The sequence below is a fragment of the Castanea sativa genome, chromosome 8, assembly GCF_040712315.1.
Source record: "Castanea sativa cultivar Marrone di Chiusa Pesio chromosome 8, ASM4071231v1".
Lineage (NCBI taxonomy): Eukaryota > Viridiplantae > Streptophyta > Magnoliopsida > Fagales > Fagaceae > Castanea > Castanea sativa.
In genome coordinates this window covers 54093401-54113129 of record NC_134020.1, presented here as the reverse complement: position 1 = coordinate 54113129, position 19729 = coordinate 54093401, and the positions used below count along the sequence as shown (strand labels likewise).

The 19729-nt window shown below is 34.6% G+C and overlaps 1 protein-coding gene and 1 pseudogene across 12 annotated transcripts; both read right to left on the bottom strand.

The window, feature by feature from the left end:
* Positions 1 to 1501: 1501 nt before the first annotated feature.
* LOC142607271 (vacuolar-sorting protein BRO1-like) lies at positions 1502 to 5944 on the bottom strand (annotated as a pseudogene).
* Positions 5532 to 17748, bottom strand: LOC142607268 (putative disease resistance RPP13-like protein 1). 12 transcript variants are annotated; one of them, XM_075778698.1, is made up of 12 exons: positions 13783 to 17748; positions 13435 to 13610; positions 13302 to 13341; positions 12761 to 12885; positions 12371 to 12490; positions 11974 to 12098; positions 11617 to 11740; positions 9098 to 9798; positions 8654 to 8971; positions 8309 to 8444; positions 6038 to 6261; positions 5532 to 5574 (listed from the first exon to the last, which is right to left on the bottom strand). In XM_075778698.1, the coding sequence occupies exons 1-2, from the start codon at positions 17608 to 17610 to the stop codon at positions 13569 to 13571; spliced, it is 3870 nt and encodes a 1289-aa protein (XP_075634813.1). In that variant the 5' UTR covers positions 17611 to 17748; the 3' UTR covers positions 5532 to 5574; positions 6038 to 6261; positions 8309 to 8444; positions 8654 to 8971; positions 9098 to 9798; positions 11617 to 11740; positions 11974 to 12098; positions 12371 to 12490; positions 12761 to 12885; positions 13302 to 13341; positions 13435 to 13568. The 12 variants fall into 12 exon arrangements, with proteins under 12 accessions (XP_075634813.1, XP_075634815.1, XP_075634811.1 ...); XM_075778700.1 differs by having other exon boundaries at positions 9117 to 9798; XM_075778696.1 differs by having other exon boundaries at positions 8654 to 9255; positions 9476 to 9798.
* Positions 17749 to 19729: the final 1981 nt, after the last annotated feature.

Sequence of the window (19729 nt, the reverse complement as noted above, 5' to 3'; positions counted from 1 at the left end):
ATGGAGTTTTCTTGGGACTCAACACTTCTCTAGGTTCGTGGAGGTGGTTTAGAATGTGATAGACTTGGGGGAACATCTTGATGAGTTGGCAATGCTGGCTTGGACCTTATGGTTTTGAAGAAACCAGTTGAGAACTAATGATAGAGCCTTCCCAATTTCCCAGGTTAATTACTACACAAGAAAACTCATCACTAAGTGAGTTTGTACGTGCTTTTCTAATAATTCCTTCAATTGTTCCCCAGATCAGCTCTTCTGGAGTTGTACGTTGGAATCCTTCTCCTGAAGCTATAGTTAAAGTGAACTACAATGGTGCTCTATCGAGAGTTTAGCGGCTGTTCATCCTCTATTATACTTTAGGGTGATTCGGAAATTGTGAACAATGCTCTTAGAAATGAAGAAGAATCTTTCACCTCATTTGGCCACTTGATTGTTGAAGCCAAGACTCTTGCAAGGACCTTTTATACAATTACTTTCTCCCATACCCATAATCAAGCAAACTCTATAGCTCATAGTTTTGCTAAACATGCTAGTTATGTTAGCAGTTTCATGGTGTGGATGGACAGTGTTCCTTCACACCTAAATTCTGTAATTTTAGCTGAACTTGATTAAGTTTTTCTAATAATATCTATTTTGCTTTCTTCTTTAAAAAGAAAAAAAAGTAATAGATGCCATGAATCATTTAACGACGATTCGTTTAACAATGGTGGTGATTCATTTTTGTAAATGTAATTGATAGCATATTAGTTTCAATCTTTGAAAATTGAAATTCAAATATGGCCCAAATATCTTTTGCTTGGGTCTTTTTCGCTGTCTTGCCACATGTCGAGCTTTCATTAGTAGTTCTTGGACCCCGAGATGAAGCTTTTCTATTTTCTTTAAAATACAAATGCATTCACCATAAATTAACCTGCTAATCATCAACATTCTCGAACAATCATTGCAATGGCTAAAATCATAGCAATACGTAGCCGAAGTCTGAACTGCAAATATTCTGTATTACATGCAAAATTGCAACTTAAATTGGGAAATAGACCAACACCTGATGTTAATGTACGGCTATATCACCAACAGAAAAGATCAGACTGCTACCTGGATGAGCATATAATTATTTTCAACCAGGTCTAGATAATAAACAAAATTGGATTGGGTCATACTTCCAATGTACCATGTCTTATGAAACAGAAGTCATGCACAGCTTCAAAACTTTCCCTCCTCTTCCCGTTGCAATTTGCAATCATACTCATTCATCCAAAAACAACCAAAAAGAGAGAAACATTAATAAGCACCCCAAGGAACACTTTTTTCCAAAGACACTCGTAGGAAATTTCCCACCTCAAGCAGCAAAACCGGCTATGCATTTATCTAGTGAACAGATTATTGTCTATAAAATATATCAATCACAACCTCCCATTTGTCTGATTTTTTTTCCCCATTTTAAACATTGGTTATTTTATAAGGAAAGAAAAAATCTAACAATTTGTGATTGATAGAAGCATAAATGGAACACAAAAAGTGAAATAGATGATTTTTATTTATCAAATTAGTATCATTGCAATAAATCTCAACATAACTTAAAAGCTATACATAGAAAAATCCTTGTACAAGCTATGCAATTCACATACAAAGCATTACACAAACCAGCATACGGATTATCAAGAGGCTATACGACCATAAATAAGATCTAGTTAAATCCAATCCATTTAACCAAGGATGGAACAAAGTGACAGATTACATATCAAAAGCAATCAAATTATATAGCCAAAATGGATAGATGATACACAGCTACACTATTGTTTGCTTATAGTAGCCACTTTGGTGAGGAGGAGGGTATGGAGCTGGGATGGTGTAAGGAGGCCGAGGATGAGATCCAGATTGTTGTGCATGGCCATTGTAGTATGGGCCTCGCCACCCCGCAGGTTGGCCATACTCATGGCTTGCATGTTACTGCTGCTGTTGGGCCTGAGGATGTGGATATGGAACAAAAGTAGGTGGAACATGGTAAGGAGAAGGCACCTGTGGCGAGCTATAAGCGAGAGGTGGGGGACCATACCCAGGCATTGTAGGCTGCTCCGGTGGCTGATAGTAAGGTGCTTGTGGCCGAGGATCTGCTTGCTGTTGTGAATTGGATCTTTGATTCTGATGTCCTACTGAAGAGTAGTTGTTGTAAGCACCTGCGTTTTTATTATCCTGCGCCATTTGTCTTTGCACATCTTCAGTCATTTCCCGGCACTGGATGTTTCTGGTCATGACAAAATCACTGCATTGCTGCTTTACATTTGTGATTGCATCCTGTTGAAAAAAGACAGCTCATCTATCAACTCTTTTTTATGTTAATTCTATTGAAAATAAAAATAAAAAAATCTTGCGTCCTCATGATGTATATACAAGTTACAAACATTCCTAAAGAATTAGGAAAGATAGTCAAAAAAAAAATAAGGCTCTAAAAGAAATAGTCTATATAATCTATAATGGAATGCTCATCCCTAGTTCCAAGAGTAAAGAACTATTCATACAACACTCTGACCCTCAAAAAAGAACATTTCAACTCCATAACTGGAATCTCCACACCATTTTAAAAGTGGAAGGAACTCCTCCCTCTTACTCCACACCAAATGCATTACCATGATTACCAATACAAATATGCCACCCAGGAAGTACATACACATCTCCTTAAAAAAAAAACCAAAAAACTAAAATTTATGATGCAGACAAAATAACCAATCACTGCTAGCAAGTTCACAAATACAATAATGAAAAAATCACGTACACATGCTCATGAGGAGAGATCTCTGCACATCAATAATATTAAATCTCACCCACAGCTACAAAGAGGAGCAAGCGTATACTTGAACAATAACTTTATTAAATAAATACTTGCACCACACAGTCTAACCAAACATTTCTAACCTGTAGAGTAACATAAAATTTCAGTCCCTCATTGATGTTCTCCTTAATCTCTCAGAACTTTGCTATGGCAGCTTGAATCTGCTTGTAACATTTCTCACGAGATGCTGGAAAAAATAGAAGGGAAAAGATCAACACAAAACCTTCTTTTTTTTTTTTTGATAAATAAAATAAAACAAACTATTTTTGAATTGTAAAATGCAGCCTGTAAGCATCGCTGAAATAATATTAGCATTTGAAAAAATCAAGAACATTAAAGGAAATGTATGATAATAGAATCTGATTAAGTGATGTCCTTTGACTAATAGAATCTGAACTTCAGAGAAACATGAATATAATAGATTATTACATAATGGACGTGAGCACAAACACAGAACCCCCCCCCCCCCCCCCCCCCCAAAACAAGAAAGCCCAGGTTCAGGTATATTGATAGAGATGGGTACAGAAAGAACAAGGTCAGAATCCTAGTGGCACATTACAAGTTCATCTAACATAGTTCAGAGATAGGTGGACCTAAACTATTTCATAGACTGGTACAGGTCACGGTTTTCAGGTGATCTGAGCTACTAAATTATGATCAAGTCAACTAGGATTCCATATTCTGATGAGGTTATCGCTTTGAACCCATCATCACTGACTAAATTTTCAAAACTCATCTCTCAAATGTAGGCCTCAATACAGCATCTCAGTAAATTTTTCGATAAGTGACATCCTCAGTAAATTGCAGAAGCCAACAAAAGCGGACATGTCAGAGCAACATGGTGTAAATGAAAAACTTTGAGCCATTCATTAGACTCTAAAAAGTACAGCAAGAATGTAGATTTGTTACACATTAATGATACATCAATGCCAGAAAATTGAATGAATGCTAAAAAAATTTATATGACAAACAGATAAAAGAAAAAATATGTATTATAATCCAAAAAAAAAAAACACCAACCTTTATAATCTTCAAGATTAAAGATAGCTGAAAAATCATCATTCTGAGCCTGAAAGAAATGTCAAACAATATTTTGAGGATCATGAAATGCCTCTCAAAATCTTTCCTTTCTTTAACTAAGAAGATATTAGAGACTAACAATTATATGAATAAAGATGTCAAATTTGGTTCATAACTTCTATTTGGTAAAACATCACATTCGGTAAAAGAAAAAAGAAAGCTGATATTCAAAGAAAATAAACAAGAAAAAAAAAAGCAGTAAAATAAAGAATTACACCTGGATTTGCAGCAACAGTTGTTCTTGTGCTTCAATATTGTGGGCAATATCTTCACTAATGCGATCATATTTTGATATCTCCTTCCTGAAAAGATCCTCATAGGAGCCAGTTGATGTCATCAACTTTGATAGTATATCGTCCTGAAGCCATATATAGAACACAAAAACAACCAATTATATCATAATGTATCACAGCAATACTTTTGATTACCAAAAGCAAAAAAAAAAAAAAAAAAAAAAAAAAAAAAAAAAATGTACGAATGAACACATACTGATCATGATACTATTTTATAGCCAGCCTGATATGTAGAAACCAAACAACCAACCAATTGATTACTTGCTTGAACAGAAATTGCCAAAAGGAAAATAAGTGCAAAACCAGGATAATATAAAAAGAAGATTCTGCAATACAACAAATGTGCCTGTGACTTGTGCGCATGCCTTTGCCTTGCACAACTTCAAATATTAGGCCAAACCTTCTTGTAAGATAAAATTCAACTGTCATTTTCTTAGACTATAATAACTCTCATATCCAAACGTATTAGCGGGTAAGTTTAGCTCATACGCTAAGTAGCACATTTTCATAAGTACTTTCTAAAATTTATCCACAATCACAATGCAGATATTAAAAAAATGAATTTTTTTATAAGGATTGGCTATATAGCACAAGATATAATATTAAGATAAAGGTTTGACTTTTGAGACACTTCTTGCTAATTGGGCTGATACAACAAACAACTAATACTCAGAGATCAATCTGTATTGGTTAAATGATCTAAACAAATGAAATCCTTGCCATACTATTGAAAATACTCACGATAATAATGACCTTGAGAAAGTCCAAAGCAATATCAGTAGTAAGTTCAGTGGTTGAAAATCATGTAAAAATTAAGCCACATGGCTCATGTTTATCTAAACGCACAACAATTAATTCCCATCAGCTGCATGAGAAATACACTAAGATATTTGCATACATTAACAGAAATTAACAATTGAACAAAGAATCCTCATCTGTATATTTGTTGGACGAAAAAGAAAAACCCTTACCCAAGTTCAAACAAGAAAACACTATTATATTGGATTGACATGGAAAAAATCCATAAAGTATTAAAAAATAAAGAACACTAGAAAGGAAATATCAACGTTGCCCCAAAAATATTAATAAATAAACATAAGACCAGCCCACTAAATAATTATGTGCAAGCAATTAACAATCTCAACAACACACCTTTCTTTCAATAATTTATTACTTTACAAATAAAAAATAAAAGCAAAACAAGAGTATCATTAATAACAATCCAACTTTTCTTTCAATGATTTTTTTTTTAAAATATTACTTTATAAAAAAAAAAATAAGTCAAACAAGAGCATCATCAATCATATTTTGCACCTTTCTTTTCATCTCTTTAAGCATGTCTTCAAGACCAGCCCATTGTGCACCAAGAGTTTCTAACTGCCTCAGTATTGAGCACAAAATTGAAAAAATACAAGTCAAAACACAAAATGTAGCGCAGAACATACCAACCTTTAAGTAGAACAACTGAAGATATGGTTTAGGACCTTCAGGTTTAATCACAAAAGCAAGAAAGATATTATTTCTTCGACTATTTAAAGGTAAGAAAACATGATCTGATCTAGTTGACAAAAATTTTCCAATTCCCAATGTTTTGTGAACATGATACTTCATAAAAGTTTGATTGTTCTGCTAATACTCCAGAACCTTGTCAGTTTTTAGCAAAAATACCCAAAGGCTCAGTTTTGAGGATCAATTTATAGAGGATGCAGATAAGTAGAGGTTTACTAGATTCCTGCCTCTTCAGAAAAAAAAAAATTTTATATATATATATATATATATATATATATATATATATATATATATAATCAGTTAACATGGGGACTTGCTGTGAGGTTAGTACCTTTTTTTATTATAACTCAAAATTCTTGAGCTGCTGTAAGGCATCAAGAAAGCTATACGGATGTATTGCATGCCAATATGCCACATGCCCATCATTAAGCATCCCCAAAAATACTTTTAGTACATGAGTGCAAGTGGTTATGCTTCAACATCTACGCATGATTTGGCACCCTTTTAATATTTTTCAAGCCGCATCCATGCAGGCACACTTGTTTTTTCCAGTGTCTACAAATATATAAAAGTTTACGGCAATGCTGTCCTTCCACAAACCTAAGCATTAACATTTAACCTTTTCAATCCTAGACTTATGGTGCAAAAAGTACAGTCCTACCACAAAATAAATTTGAAAATTTCCCTAGTCCTTCACCATCCCAATTTCAGGACACCCAATTGTTTAGCATTATTCTTGTTCATACAATTTCTGGATACAAATCCTTTTTTATAATAAGTACTGTAAAAATATCCATATTCAAGACAAATAACATAAGCCAAATTTATAATAAATATTTAGAACAAAAATGTTAAAATCGTATCTGTCAGTAAACAAAGCACAATACATATTCTGTAAGTTATGTGAAACAACCATGTGATATGACTAGATTGTTATCATCTTCGTGAAAGCTTCAAACTGATCTCTAAGCAAATGAGCGGATAAAACTATATGTCCCTTACAAAATGTACATTGAGCATGTGGTGAGAGAATAGGAAAGATGAAATTGACAGTCAACTTTCACAACAGGCCAAAGCAGAAAAGATGTTGGGCCGGGGGGGGGGGGTGTTTAGAGATTTTACCAAGCTCTGCTTCAGAGCACCCACAACAGCATCCTCATTGGCATCCAAAGACATTATTGGCCTTGCCAAACTTGGGAGGGTTGATTCAATCTGACAAAAGAAAATGCAAATATAGGCTTAGAAGCAGATTGCACCCACAGATGATTAACTAAGATCAGCTAAGGAAAACAATGCTGGACAAAAACTAAACCCAGGGTGCTGCCAAAAGCTAAACCAGCCAATACAGGTCAATAAAAAAATAACTAAATCAAACAAATGGTCAGTAGTTTGTACTTAGTGAATTCTTATTACCAATAATAAAAAGGGCATACCAAAAAATGATGAGAAGTAAGCTGTACAAAATTTATTAGTGTGAGAAAGGAGAAAGAAATTTCAGTAAATCTATTTGCGTCCCATTTCTTAGATACCAACTTCTCAGAAACTTAGAACATAAAGTCTTGTACTTGTACAGTAGGAAAATGGATACCTTTTCTTCTTTTTTTTGTGGCCGGGGGAGGGGGGGGGGGGGGGAGGAGGGGGATTGCTAGGTGAAGGGTCAAAGGGATGACACCCCCAAAATTTGAACTGAGGCATTCCCCATAGTGGAAAGCCAGACATGCCATCAAGCCAAGAGACTCTTACCATTTCTAGTAAGTACAGGTAAATTACAATTGCCTCCCTCGGGGTTTGTGGAAATTTCAAAAACCCCCTCCTATTTTTATAGAAGACACTCCACCCCTTAATATTATGATTTACGCAACAAATAACCCCTTATGACCATTTATGTTCATTACATATTTTCAAATTTCTCAAATTAAATTCTCAACCAAAATAACCACCAAAAAAAAAAAATGCTTAATAACCAAATTGGTTATATCTTAAGAAAAATTTAAAAATAAAAGAAATAAAAATAATAACCATAGGGGCTCAGTGTCATTTTTAAAAATAAGAAAGGAATTCTGACATTTCCTCAAACCTTAGGAAGGTTAGTGTAATTTACCAAAAAAAAAATCACCAATGAAACAACATAGCCTTACACAACAAATTGTACCAAAAACCTTAAACGCAAAAGACAACCTTGGATCAAGAAATGCCTTTGAAATTCATATCAGCTTGCATTTTCGATATAGAACGATTATGCTATTTAAATTTTCTTATTGCATGTCAATGCATCATCCAAGGCCTATCGTACAAGGCACGGGAGACAAATGATAAAACATAAAAAAACACAACAGTTCAACATACTGGACAGCGATCAAGGATTGACATGAGTGCTGAATGTTCTCTCACAGAACGCTCAATCCGACCATCACTTTCTGCAGCTTGACTCAAGCTGTGGACATTTTATGATTTGCAAAAATTCAAGGGAATGTTTTAAATTTTCAATTTCAAACATTCAGTTGTATGTTTGTATTTTTTTTTTTTTTTTCCAGATGTACAGCTAAAAAGAAATATAAGTCAAATCAAGAATGAAACTTAGTTGCTCAAGTAGAATCAATACCTGATTTGGGTTGGGGCATCCATTTTTATGCAGCAAATGTGACCAATCTTTCGCCACTATCTTCCCTTCTTCCTTGACAATTGTTTTGTTAACTGCTCTTCTGGAATGTGTTTGACCAACCCTTTTGTAGCACTTGCTACTAACAAATGGAAATAATCTTACAAAAGAACCCATAAAAACTTGAGAACACCAGCTTTGGACTAACAATCTTAGAAGAAATCCTTTTACTTTTTCCATTTTTTATCGGATTAACAAATTTTTCAAATTTAATTATCCATAAACAACGTAAGAAAGAAGCATAAATAAAATCAAATGGAGGCTTAGAGGGTTGAGTGGAACAAGTACCTTATTGTCAAGTGGTTTTTGAGGCTCAGATAATGAGACTTCATCATTGATTTGTATGATAAAGATGTGAGCAATCTTGCGCCACACTTTTATTCTTTTTTTTGGAATTTTTTTACATTGATGAAACTGTAGCTGAGAATGGAGACAAGAAATCCCATCTTCTGGCATCTACTTTAGTCTGGGGCAATCTAAGATAGACAACAGTTGAAGAGAGGTAAGGAGTTGAAGGCCCTTCTTGTCTAGGGATCTCAAATTTTGAAATTCCTTTATAGGAAGAGTGCTAAGACTTGTGGAAGTCTTCCTCAGGAAAGCACTTTCCTGCAATCATGACAAGACAATAATAATTGATTAGGAGAGTGAAGTCTTTGCAAACCCCACTGCTTCCTTTTGGCAATGATTTCTCAGAAGCATCGATGGCAAAACAATTCATATTGGTCGGCAGACCTTCTGGAAAAGACTCAACTTGTTGACAGTTTGTGATATCCAAAATTTGAAGAGATGGGAGGAGCGTATCCATGTTTCAGGAAGCGACTTGAGACAAAGGCAATCATGAACTTTTAACAGTGTAAGGTTGGGGGTTGGCAATCCCCCCTTGGGAGAATCTGCAAAATTAAGGCATTCCTTGATTTCCAAAGCTGGATAACAAGTTCATGTCCCTCCCAAACTGAAAGAGACTTGATGTTGCCACACATGTTGATTTTGAGACTAAAAAACTTTGGAAAGATATCCAAACCAAATGATGACAGATAATTATATCTATCAGATCAAGGGAAGAGTGACATGGGCATGAAGGAAATTTTAATTCCCTACATTTAAAGATACCTTGATTTTTTAGTATAGTCAGTGAGCCTCAACCTGAGCAATATAGGGCCAGCAGCTGGATTCCCCTCTCTCTGCGCCTCTGTACCCTTGTCTTAGCATTGTTAAAGTTAATGTTCTTGATGGTAAGAAGGGAGTTGGGCAGATCCAACTAGTGTGGACAAAAAGGACAGAAGGAGCAGTGACTTGCTGAGCCTTTGGAGCTGTCTGGAGTTAGGAAGACAATCTACACCCACAGAGAGGTAATAACCAAAAGCAGACCTATCCTCTGGAGAGGCTTAATGCAAATTCCAAAATGTAAAGAGAGGTAGTCTTAGCCAGCCAATCTGCACCCACAGGTAGTTTGTAGCATTGAATGATGTAACTTGAATTAAACTAGGGAACATATATAAGATATACAAAATATCCTTCTCTATGTGGTAATATATATCCTTTATGTTTTGATAAACAAAAAGCATTATGAAAAAATGAAAACTAGAGATATATATCCATTATGTAGGACCAAAGAAATAAAATTCTAAATGATTGAGTTACTAATCTAAACCCCACCATAAAAATTAAAAAGCTCCCTTTCACTTTCTTAAATGCTTCAACTTTTCCTCGTTGTGATTTTACTCCAAATGATGAATATCTACTTTCAAACATCATAAAAATCAACAAAAAGGAAATTATGTTTGATAAGGACTGAAGAATTCTTATTTTTAGCAACAAAGGATGGGTTAAAAATTCTGTGTTTTGAAAATTTGCAGGATCCAAACAGCATTTTTATTGTTTGCAATTATAGAACATTTAATTAGGCAAGAAAATCATTCAATACATTAACTATTTATAGAGTGTACATAATCACATGTGATTAGTTAAGCCAGTACATATTATTTCCATGAGCTACCAACAAATGGAGAATCATTCAACATCATGAGACATCCCCAGTTGGACTGTAATGAACCCAAAAGCTAGTGAAATAGAATCCTTGGTAAAGAAAATATATTGGCACAACAAATCATTGAAAATATAAGTATGCAACTAGGAATATATTCAAAATTTCCTGTAATGAATGAAAATGTTTTGGTATAGGTGAAGTCTTTTTATGTTTTGGGTCAAAACCAACGTTTACCGTGAGTTGGGGTAGGGGGAAATAGATACAGATTCCTTAGTCACGTGTATTCTACACTAATCTCATCTAAGAGATTTCATTACCTGAATCTTGAAGAGCATAAAAAATCCTAAAAACGGTTAACGATTTCAATTCCAATTTACATATGATAAATTCTGTTTAATTTCACATTTTTAAAATAATGAATAAAAGGATGGCAATCAGAATCTTAGTGTAATACTGACATGCATTGCTCAATCAAAACACTTCCTCCCACAAAATAGTCACTGACACTTGCTATTCTCAATTTTTTTTTTTTTTTAAACAATCCTGTCCTCCTTTCCAACAGCTATGGAATTTTCAAGAAACTAAGGTCGTCTGCATATTTCACAGCGCAAATGAGAGAATTACTCCCTATACCATAAATTTGATTAAAAAAATTTGTTTAGACTCCTTAATCAGGTGTATTCAACATTGATCTCATCTACAAGATTTCATTACTTAAATCTTGAAAAGCAAAAAAGATCCTAAAATGTTTAACATTTTCAATTCCAATTTCTTTCATATATGGTAAATTATGTTAAATTTTCCATTTAAAACATTAATAAATAAAATGACGAAAATCAAAATCATAGTGAAACACTGACCTGCATTGCTCAATCAAAACATTACCTCTCACAAAAAGTCATTGGCACTTTCCATTCTCAATTTTTTTTTTTATCAATTCTGCCCTACTTTCCAATAGCCATGGACTTTCCAAGAAACTAAGGTCGTCTACATATTTCATAGGGTAAATGTGAGAATTACTCCCTATACTACAAATTTGATTAAATGAATCTGTTTACACTCCTTAGTCACCTGCATTCAACACTAACCTCAACTATGTGATTTCATTACTTTTATCTTGAAAAGCAAAAAAAAAAAAAAATCCCGCAAACATTTAACATTTTCAATTCCAATTTCTTTCATATATGGTAAATTCTGTTTAATTTCCCATTTAAAGCAATAATGAACAAAAGGATGGCAATCAAAATCACAATGAAACCCTGACCTGCATTGCTCAATCAAAACATTGCCTCCCACAAATAGTCATTGGTACTTTCCATTCTCAATTTTTTTTATCAATTCTGCCCTACTTTCCAATAGTCATGAAGTTTCCAAGAAACTAAGGTCGTCTGCATATTTCACAAGAAAAATGTGAGAATTATTCTCTATGCTATAAATTTGATTAAATGAATCTATTTAGACTCCTAAGTCACAGGTGTATTTAGCAAAAAGAATCTTGAAAATGTTTAACATTTTCAACTCCAATTTCTTCCATATATGGTAAATTCTATTTAGTTTCTCATCACAAGTAAAACAATAATGAATTAAAGGATGGCAATCAAAATCAAGTTGAAACACTAACCTGCATTTTTCAATCAAAACATTGCCACCCAGAAATAGTCATTAGCGCTTTCCATTCTCAATTTTCTTTTATCAGTTTAGCCTTACTTTCCAACAGCTACAAAGTTTTCAAGAAACTAAGGTCGTCTGCATATTTGACAAGGCAAATGTGAGAATTACTCTCAATACTATAAATTTGATTGAATGAATCTGTTTAGACTCTTTAGTCACATGTGTATTCAACACTGATCTCATCTAAAAGATTTCATTAATTGAATCTTGAAAAGCAAAAAAAAATCTTGAAAATGTTTAACGTTTTCAATTCCAATTTCTTCATATATGGTAAATTCTGTTTGATTTCCCATTTAAAACAATAATGAATAATAGGATAGCAATCAGAATCATAGTGAAACACTAACCTGCCTTTCTCAATCTAAACATTGCCACCCACAAATAGTCATTGGCTCTTTCTATCCTCAAATTTTTTATCAATTCTGCCCTACTTCCAACAGCCAGAGTTTTCAAGAAACTAAGGTCGTCTGCATATTTCACAGGGCAAATGTGAGAACTACTCTTTATACAATAAATTTGATTAAATGAATCTGTTTAGACTCCTTAGTCACGTGTGCTCAACACTGGTTTCATCTAAGAGATTTCATTACTTGAATCTTAAAAAGCAAAAAAGATTCTGAAAACGTTGAACGTTTTCAATTCCAATTTCTTTCATATATGATAAATTCTATTTAATTTCTCATTTAAAATAATAATTAATAAAAGGATGGCTATCAGAATCACAGTGAAACACTGACCTGCATTGCTCAATCAAACTATTGCCCCCCACAAATAGTTATTGGCGCTTTCCGTTCTCAAAAAATTTTTATCAATTCTACCCTACTTTCCAATAGCCACGGAGTTTTCATGAAATTAAGTTCATCTGCATATTTCACAAGGCAAATGTGAGAATTACTCCCTATATTATAAATTTGATTAAATAAATCTATTTGTCATCAAGACCCCCCTTTGGCTTTGTGATTTTTTTCGAGAAAAAGGAAAATAAAAATAATAAAATATAGGCCTTTGCCTTTTGTTTTTTTTTTTTTTTTTTTTTTTGGAAGAAAATTGCATATTAAAACTAGGGAATATCTGCATCCTCAAATTGTGAGCCATGGGGAGTTGGTGTTTTTTAAAATTGCCAATTTTAAAGAAAATTGTTTTTTCGTACTACAGATTTTCACAGCAACAACACTTTTCACAGATTTTAACAAACCCTCAATTAAGATTATAAAAATCATGCTTTCAAAACGAAATGGACACCAATCATGAAGCATTTGGGTAAAAGAAGAATCTTACCAAGTGGTGAAATTAACCTTGCATACAGCATACAGGGGATCTACATCAGTCAAATAAACATCATTTGACAAATGTTCAAGCAATTTTTCTTATTTTCTTATTAAGCAAATCATTAAATCATATGGGTACTTACCTGGTTCACTAAAACAGGAAGCAATGCATGAATTTTGAGTTGCCCACTTTTCCATTTTCACTTTGAAAGTATTTGTTTAACAAAGGTAACTGAGCATGAATCCTGTCATACTTTTGGCAGCTTCTTCACAGAAATCAAGATAGAAATGTTCTTCTCCATTCTCCGTCGATGGACAACTTCATGAGCCCAACATTGTAAAAAAGCGAATAAGACAAAGAATTAACAATCGTCAAAGAAATCGTTTATTATGAGTAGTATTTCTTCATTCACAAATAATTAATAGACAATTTATAGAAAAAATAAATAAATTAAAAAGAATGCAAGTAAAATCGAGAGCGGGGCTAATACCTGATTTGCTTTGTTTGATGTGTTGCGCTCAATGATTTCTATGAAGGGGGTGTGAGCAATGTTGCGCCACTCTTTTCCCTTCTTCCTTTGTAATCGTTTCGTCAACGAAGGACATGCAATGATCTTTACTTTCGAGATTGTGACAGGCAGCCCCTCTTCTGGCATGTGCTTGAGCTTCGGGCAGTTTTCCATGGAGAAATATTGAAGAGAGGTAAGGTGTTGAAACCCCTTGTTGTCCAACGTTCTCAAATTTCCAAATCCAGTGATGTAAAGATGGATAACACTTGTGGGCAGTAAATACTCCTCCGGAAAGGACTCCACATTCCAGCAATGAGGATCATAATTTATGAATGCTAATCTTTTAAGAGACTGCAGTCTTTGCAAGCCCCACTCCATTCTATTGCGAATTAGTTTTTTGCAGTCGCTGATTCTTAAAGAAAATAGATTGGATGGCAGACCACCTTCCGGAAAAGACTCAATTTGTGGACAACTAATGATATCCAAAAATTTAAGAGACGGGAGAAACGTGTGCATGTTTTCTGGAAGTGAATTGAGACGAGAGCAATTACTGACTTCTAATTCTGAGAGATTGGGGGCCGACAATCCTCCACTGGGAAAAGCTACAAAATTACGGCATTTTTTTATTTTCAACAGTAGGAGATCAGTTAGGTGATGTCCCTCCGAAACTAAAAGGGACTCCATGTTGCTACACCTTTCGATTATGAGATAACGAAGCTTCGGGAAGATGTCCAACGGAAATGACTTCAGAGGATTACAGCTATATTCTATAATCAATCCCACAAGGGAAGAATAGCAGGGGTACATCGGGAATTCTACTTCCTTACAATTACGGATACAAAGACGTTTTAGTGTAGTGGGACTGGAACTGGATAGATCACCACGAGGAAGAGACTTGAGCACAGGAAAATCATAGATAGTTAACGTTTCAACACACTGGTTGTGGTCCATCACTCCCTCTGGCAGTGGCAGAGACTCCAGGTTTTTGAATCCGGTTACTGCGAGGTACTGCAATGCGGGTGGCAATTCTGTCAACAGCGCATCATTACAATTCCTTAATTGTAATTTACGAATTGAAGGAGCAGTTGGGAGAGAAGTCTCAAGTTGTTCACATTCATAAATCCGAAGTTCGGTTAAAGAAGGAAGGTCCTTGGGCAAGCTTCCCCTTAGTTTTGGACATTCTTCAAGATAAAGCTCTTGGAGACTCGGAAAAGCTCCTCCTTCATCTTCGCCTTCTCCGTGATAAGGAGACCATTCCTCCCACTTCGACATTGCCTCAAATCTCAATATTTTCAGTGATTGAAATGGCGTGATAGTGCAAGAACCGCTACCATAAAAGTCAGCATCCACGGTAACAACTTCATCAAACCCAAAAATGAAGAGCTCAAGAAGAGAGGGGAGTTGTCCAAGTGATGGCAAACTAGAGCAATTTCTACAAGAGTTTAGATGAACAACTGTTATATTTGAAAATGAACTATCTCCAACCCAATTTGGAAAGCTTGTGTCATTGTAATTCTTGATAACAAGCGTTGTTAAGCTCGTATGAGGCTGCAGATTGTTGAGTACGTCTCTTTCACTTGGAGAAATAATGCCATTGGCAGCATCCCACTCCAATGTTAGCTCCTTGAGGTGCTCCTTATCCTTCAACTTTGCTTCCAAAGCATTAGTTGAGTTTATCACATTCTGAAGATTCGATATCACAATGACACCCTGAAGATTTGAAAGTTTTCCTAACTCTTCAATTTGAAACCCAATGTCCTTGCCGACAACAAATTTGGTCAAAGTCTGAAGACATTGTAATCGACCCATATGTATTGGCATATTTCCAATGCTAGTTCCACTAATATGAAGATGGCGCAAATTAATGAGATTTCTCATATTTTTTGGCAACTTAACTAGAAATTTGCATCCTGATAAATTCAACGTTTGTAAGTTGAGCAACATACAGGTAGACTTAGGCAATCTCTTGATCCCAGTAAAAGAAACATCTAAATAGCGTAGATGTTTGAAATCTCCAATTGACTCTGGCAACTCTATATTACAATAATGTGAAAGAGAAAGCACACGTAAGAATCTTAGTTTCAATAATAAATCATGTGGTACCCTCTTTGTTAAGTAGAACTCCATGTTCTCATCGTCTTCTTTCATTTCTAACGAAATGAAGGAGCGTAAATTTTTAGCTTTGCTCAAAGCCATAAACTTCTTTGGGATGTCATATTTGGTTCTTAAGTAGGAAAAATGACGAGTTTTATCTATCATTTTGTTTGTGTTATCCCCTTCCGATCTGAAACAAAATTTGCCAGATACAAATGTAGCTAAATCATGGACTAGGTCATGCATTAAAAAGCACAATTTGCTTCCATTTGATTTTTGTAAAAGTGACCACGCTACTAAATCAAGGAAGTACTCAGCACCTATAACTTCCATTTCTTCATTCTTATTGTGTTGTTGCAAGAAACCCTCTCCCATCCACAACTGAACAAGTTCTTCCTTTTTGAATAGATAATTCTTTGGGAAGATTGAAAAATATGCAAAACATCGCTTTAAATGTGATGGTAGGTAATTGTAACTTATTCTTAAAGCTGGAAGAATGTTACCCCCATCATTAGGCAGACTCCAAATTTCGCTTTTCAAAATTTTATTCCAATCCTCTACATCTAATTTTGAGTGCAATAGACAACCGAGTGTTTTTGCTGCTAATGGTAGACCGTCACACTTCTTAATGATTTCTTCACCAATTTTTTTTAATTCTGGAAATTCATCAGATTTTCCATTTTCAAAGGCATGATTTGCAAATAATAGCCAACAATCTTCTTCTGATAATTTATTAAGATAGAAAATTTGAATAGGGTTCATGATCGATGCAACACTACTGCTTCGTGTTGTCACAATAATTCTACTTCCTGATGTTCCATATAAGGGAATACTCAAGCGCTCCCATAAATCATCTTTTTCATTCCATACATCATCAAGAATCAGTAAACATTTCTTTCCCATCAAATAATCCTTCAATTTAGTTTGGATAATATCGAAGTTAGTGGTATCATTTGTTTGTGAACTGACGGCCTCAAGAATATTTTTAGTTATCTTAAGAACGTCAAATTCTTTTGAAACACAAACCCATGCTTTAAGGGAAAAATGGTCTATGACTCTTTGGTTGTTGTAGATGTGCCGAGCAAGGGTTGTCTTTCCAACCCCACCCATGCCCACAATGGGAATCACACAAGGGAGGTTGTTGCTTGCTACATCGTTTGAGAGCAGCAAGTTGACTATTGCCTTTTCATCATCATCCCTACCGTAAATTACAGTTTCTGGATCAACCAGAGAAGTTGTGGGCACTATTTGGGAAGATCTCCCTTCAACATCTTCTCTCAAACCTATATCATCTATTTGTGAAGCTAGATATTCCAGCTTATCTACGACTTCTTGTAACTTTGATTCTAGTTTTCTCCCAAACTGATCAAATGGAGTAGAGATGAAGTTACGTACCTTACTCGTACAGGTAATTACAAAATCAGCTTCCACCTGGCACCGCAAAGCTTCAGTAGCGATCTCATCCAAAAGGTCCTCTGCGTGATAGACAGCATCCTTAAGCTCATCAACCCAGTCTTTGACATTTGCGTCTGTGATTTCCCTTCCCTCTGCGTCATTGAGCACTTTGCTGAGGGTAAGACACGATGTCTTCAGCTTTGTTAGTAGTGTATCAGAGACTTTTCTTCCCCGGATGAACTTCACGACCTCCTGAGATGCCAAGTCAAGTAACAGTTTAACGGATTCAGACAGTAATGCTTCTCCTACTATGGTAGCCATGCTTTTCTTTTTCGCAATGGAAAGAAATTGACAAAGTGAGTAACTCCAGGAAACTTAAAGAGATTGGTTTTTGCTTGTGGTGTGAAAGCCTGTGCAGTTCTTAGTTCTTATACCACATTTAAGTAGATGCAGTTCTACAAGTCATCAGATCAGATTAGGTTCACGCATTCATAGTTGCACATAGGACCACCTTACCACGTGGTTGATCCCGCATTGCCAATAATTCAACGCTGTCTTTATTACTCCAACTCTGCGGGGAATGCTTTTTGATGAAATGTAATTTTTTTTGACCCCACATTGTTAATAATTCAACAATGTGAAAGCCCCAGCTATGCTTTCTTGTTAAACCAAAAAAAAAAAAAAAAAAAAGCAATGGGTTTCAGAAGTGGGAAGGTGGATATATAGACTGTTTGCTCTCTGAATCAATATATGCTTCAATGATTGAGAGTAATTTAAACCAAGTCCACACTTTTTTACCGGGATAAGCTTTACAGAAAAATTGATGTTAATTGTATTTTTATTCTTCAAAATCAAAAGCTTACTTTTGGTGCGTTTAGATATAGCTTATTTTGCTAAAAATTAAAAACTAAAAATAATAATTTTTGAGTTACTGTTCATATAAAAAAATGTGCATTTGTCTTAATACACTGTTTATGTCTTATAAACAATGCAAGAGGTGCTACTAAAAAAAAAAGAGGCAAAAACACGTTTGCGTGAAAATGCAGACGCAATCCAAACGCTCTCTTAGGGCAGTGTTTCGATAGAGCGGCTGCATCTTGAGGTCAGCGTTTTCAATTTTTTTTTTTTTTTTTTATTTACCGAGAAGTCATTTCAGCTGTCAATTTTTTTTACTGAGAATTCATTTTGAGTTTTTAACTCTATCTAAACGACCCTAGATAGCAGTAAGAAACTCACGCGCCTCTGGGTAGTAGTAGGCCATCCATCATTGCCAACAAATTTAGGCCCCTCGGTTGTTTTCATTCTATTTTCTTTTTCAAAAGTTTGCTTCTTTCTCCTTTAGAAAAGTAAATTCTTTATATTTTTTGGATTTAGTCTGAGCAAATATCATGAGATACCCCGCCGACTACCTTTTTGTTTTTGTTTTTTTCTTTGAATACCTGCCCTCCTCATAGCCACAAATTCCACTAGAATCTGCCAAGCTATATTGCTCAATACTGACTGACTGACACTAACTTACCAACTACCTTCCTAGCTAATCTTCTTTTGCTAGCTTTTGTTTCCGTTTGTGTTTGTTTCACATGGTTACTCAAAATCCTGAGCAAGGCGATCCAATAATGCTATAGGTCTTTTCTTTTCTTTACTTTTTTTCTTTTTTTTTTTTTTTTTTTTTTTTGGTGTGGATAATCTGCTATAGGTCATAAAATAACAAACTGAAATATCACAGCAAATGTATCACAAATAAGATGAGAAGAGAAAAAAAAATAATAAATAATAAAACGTAAAGATTCCATGGTTTTAAAAACCGAACTGACCAGTTTGACCGGAAACCGAGCATCAATTCGGTCCGATTATACCTATAAACCAAAACTTACATAAAAAGTAGAGACAATCGAAAAACCAATTGTTTAATCAAAAAAACCAAAAACTACTACAGTTGGACCGGTTTTAGAGCAGTTCAGTTAAATGTAAAAAACAATGTGTTTGCTCAAAAAACAAAAATCAAATATAGAAAATTAAATAAAAAACCCACATATGTTTGTAGAGAGATTGAGGTAAAGATTAGAGGGTGATTGTTGACAAATTAAATTTTCAACAACAAAAAATGGTTACTTAAAAAAAAATAATGTCCAAGCAAGATTTATCAAAAATATATATATAAATTTTGGACAAGTTGATAGGAGAAAAAAAAATAATGCCCTTCAAAATTAACAAAATTAATTAAAAAAATGGTGCAAAAAAAATATAAGGAAGATATTAAAGAAAAAAAAAGGGAAAAATGCAATACTGACTCTCTAACTTTCACTGTTTTTCATTTCAGTCCTCTAACTTTCATTTTTGTCAATTCAGTCCCTTAACTTTCAATTTTTTGTCAATTCAAGGCTCCATTACAGCTCAGTTAGTGTTGCCATCAGAACCACTAAAACGACGCCGTTTTGCA

Bases quoted from the DNA above. Each gene is read 5' to 3' on its own strand.
- LOC142607268 (XM_075778695.1), bottom strand. From the start codon at position 17,610: ATGGCTACCATAGTAGGAGAAGCATTACTGTCTGAATCCGTTAAACTG. The intron at 13,611-13,782 runs GTATTAGCCCCG...GGGCTCATGAAG, and splicing joins CATCAAACAAAGCAAATCAG to TTGTCCATCGACGGAGAATG.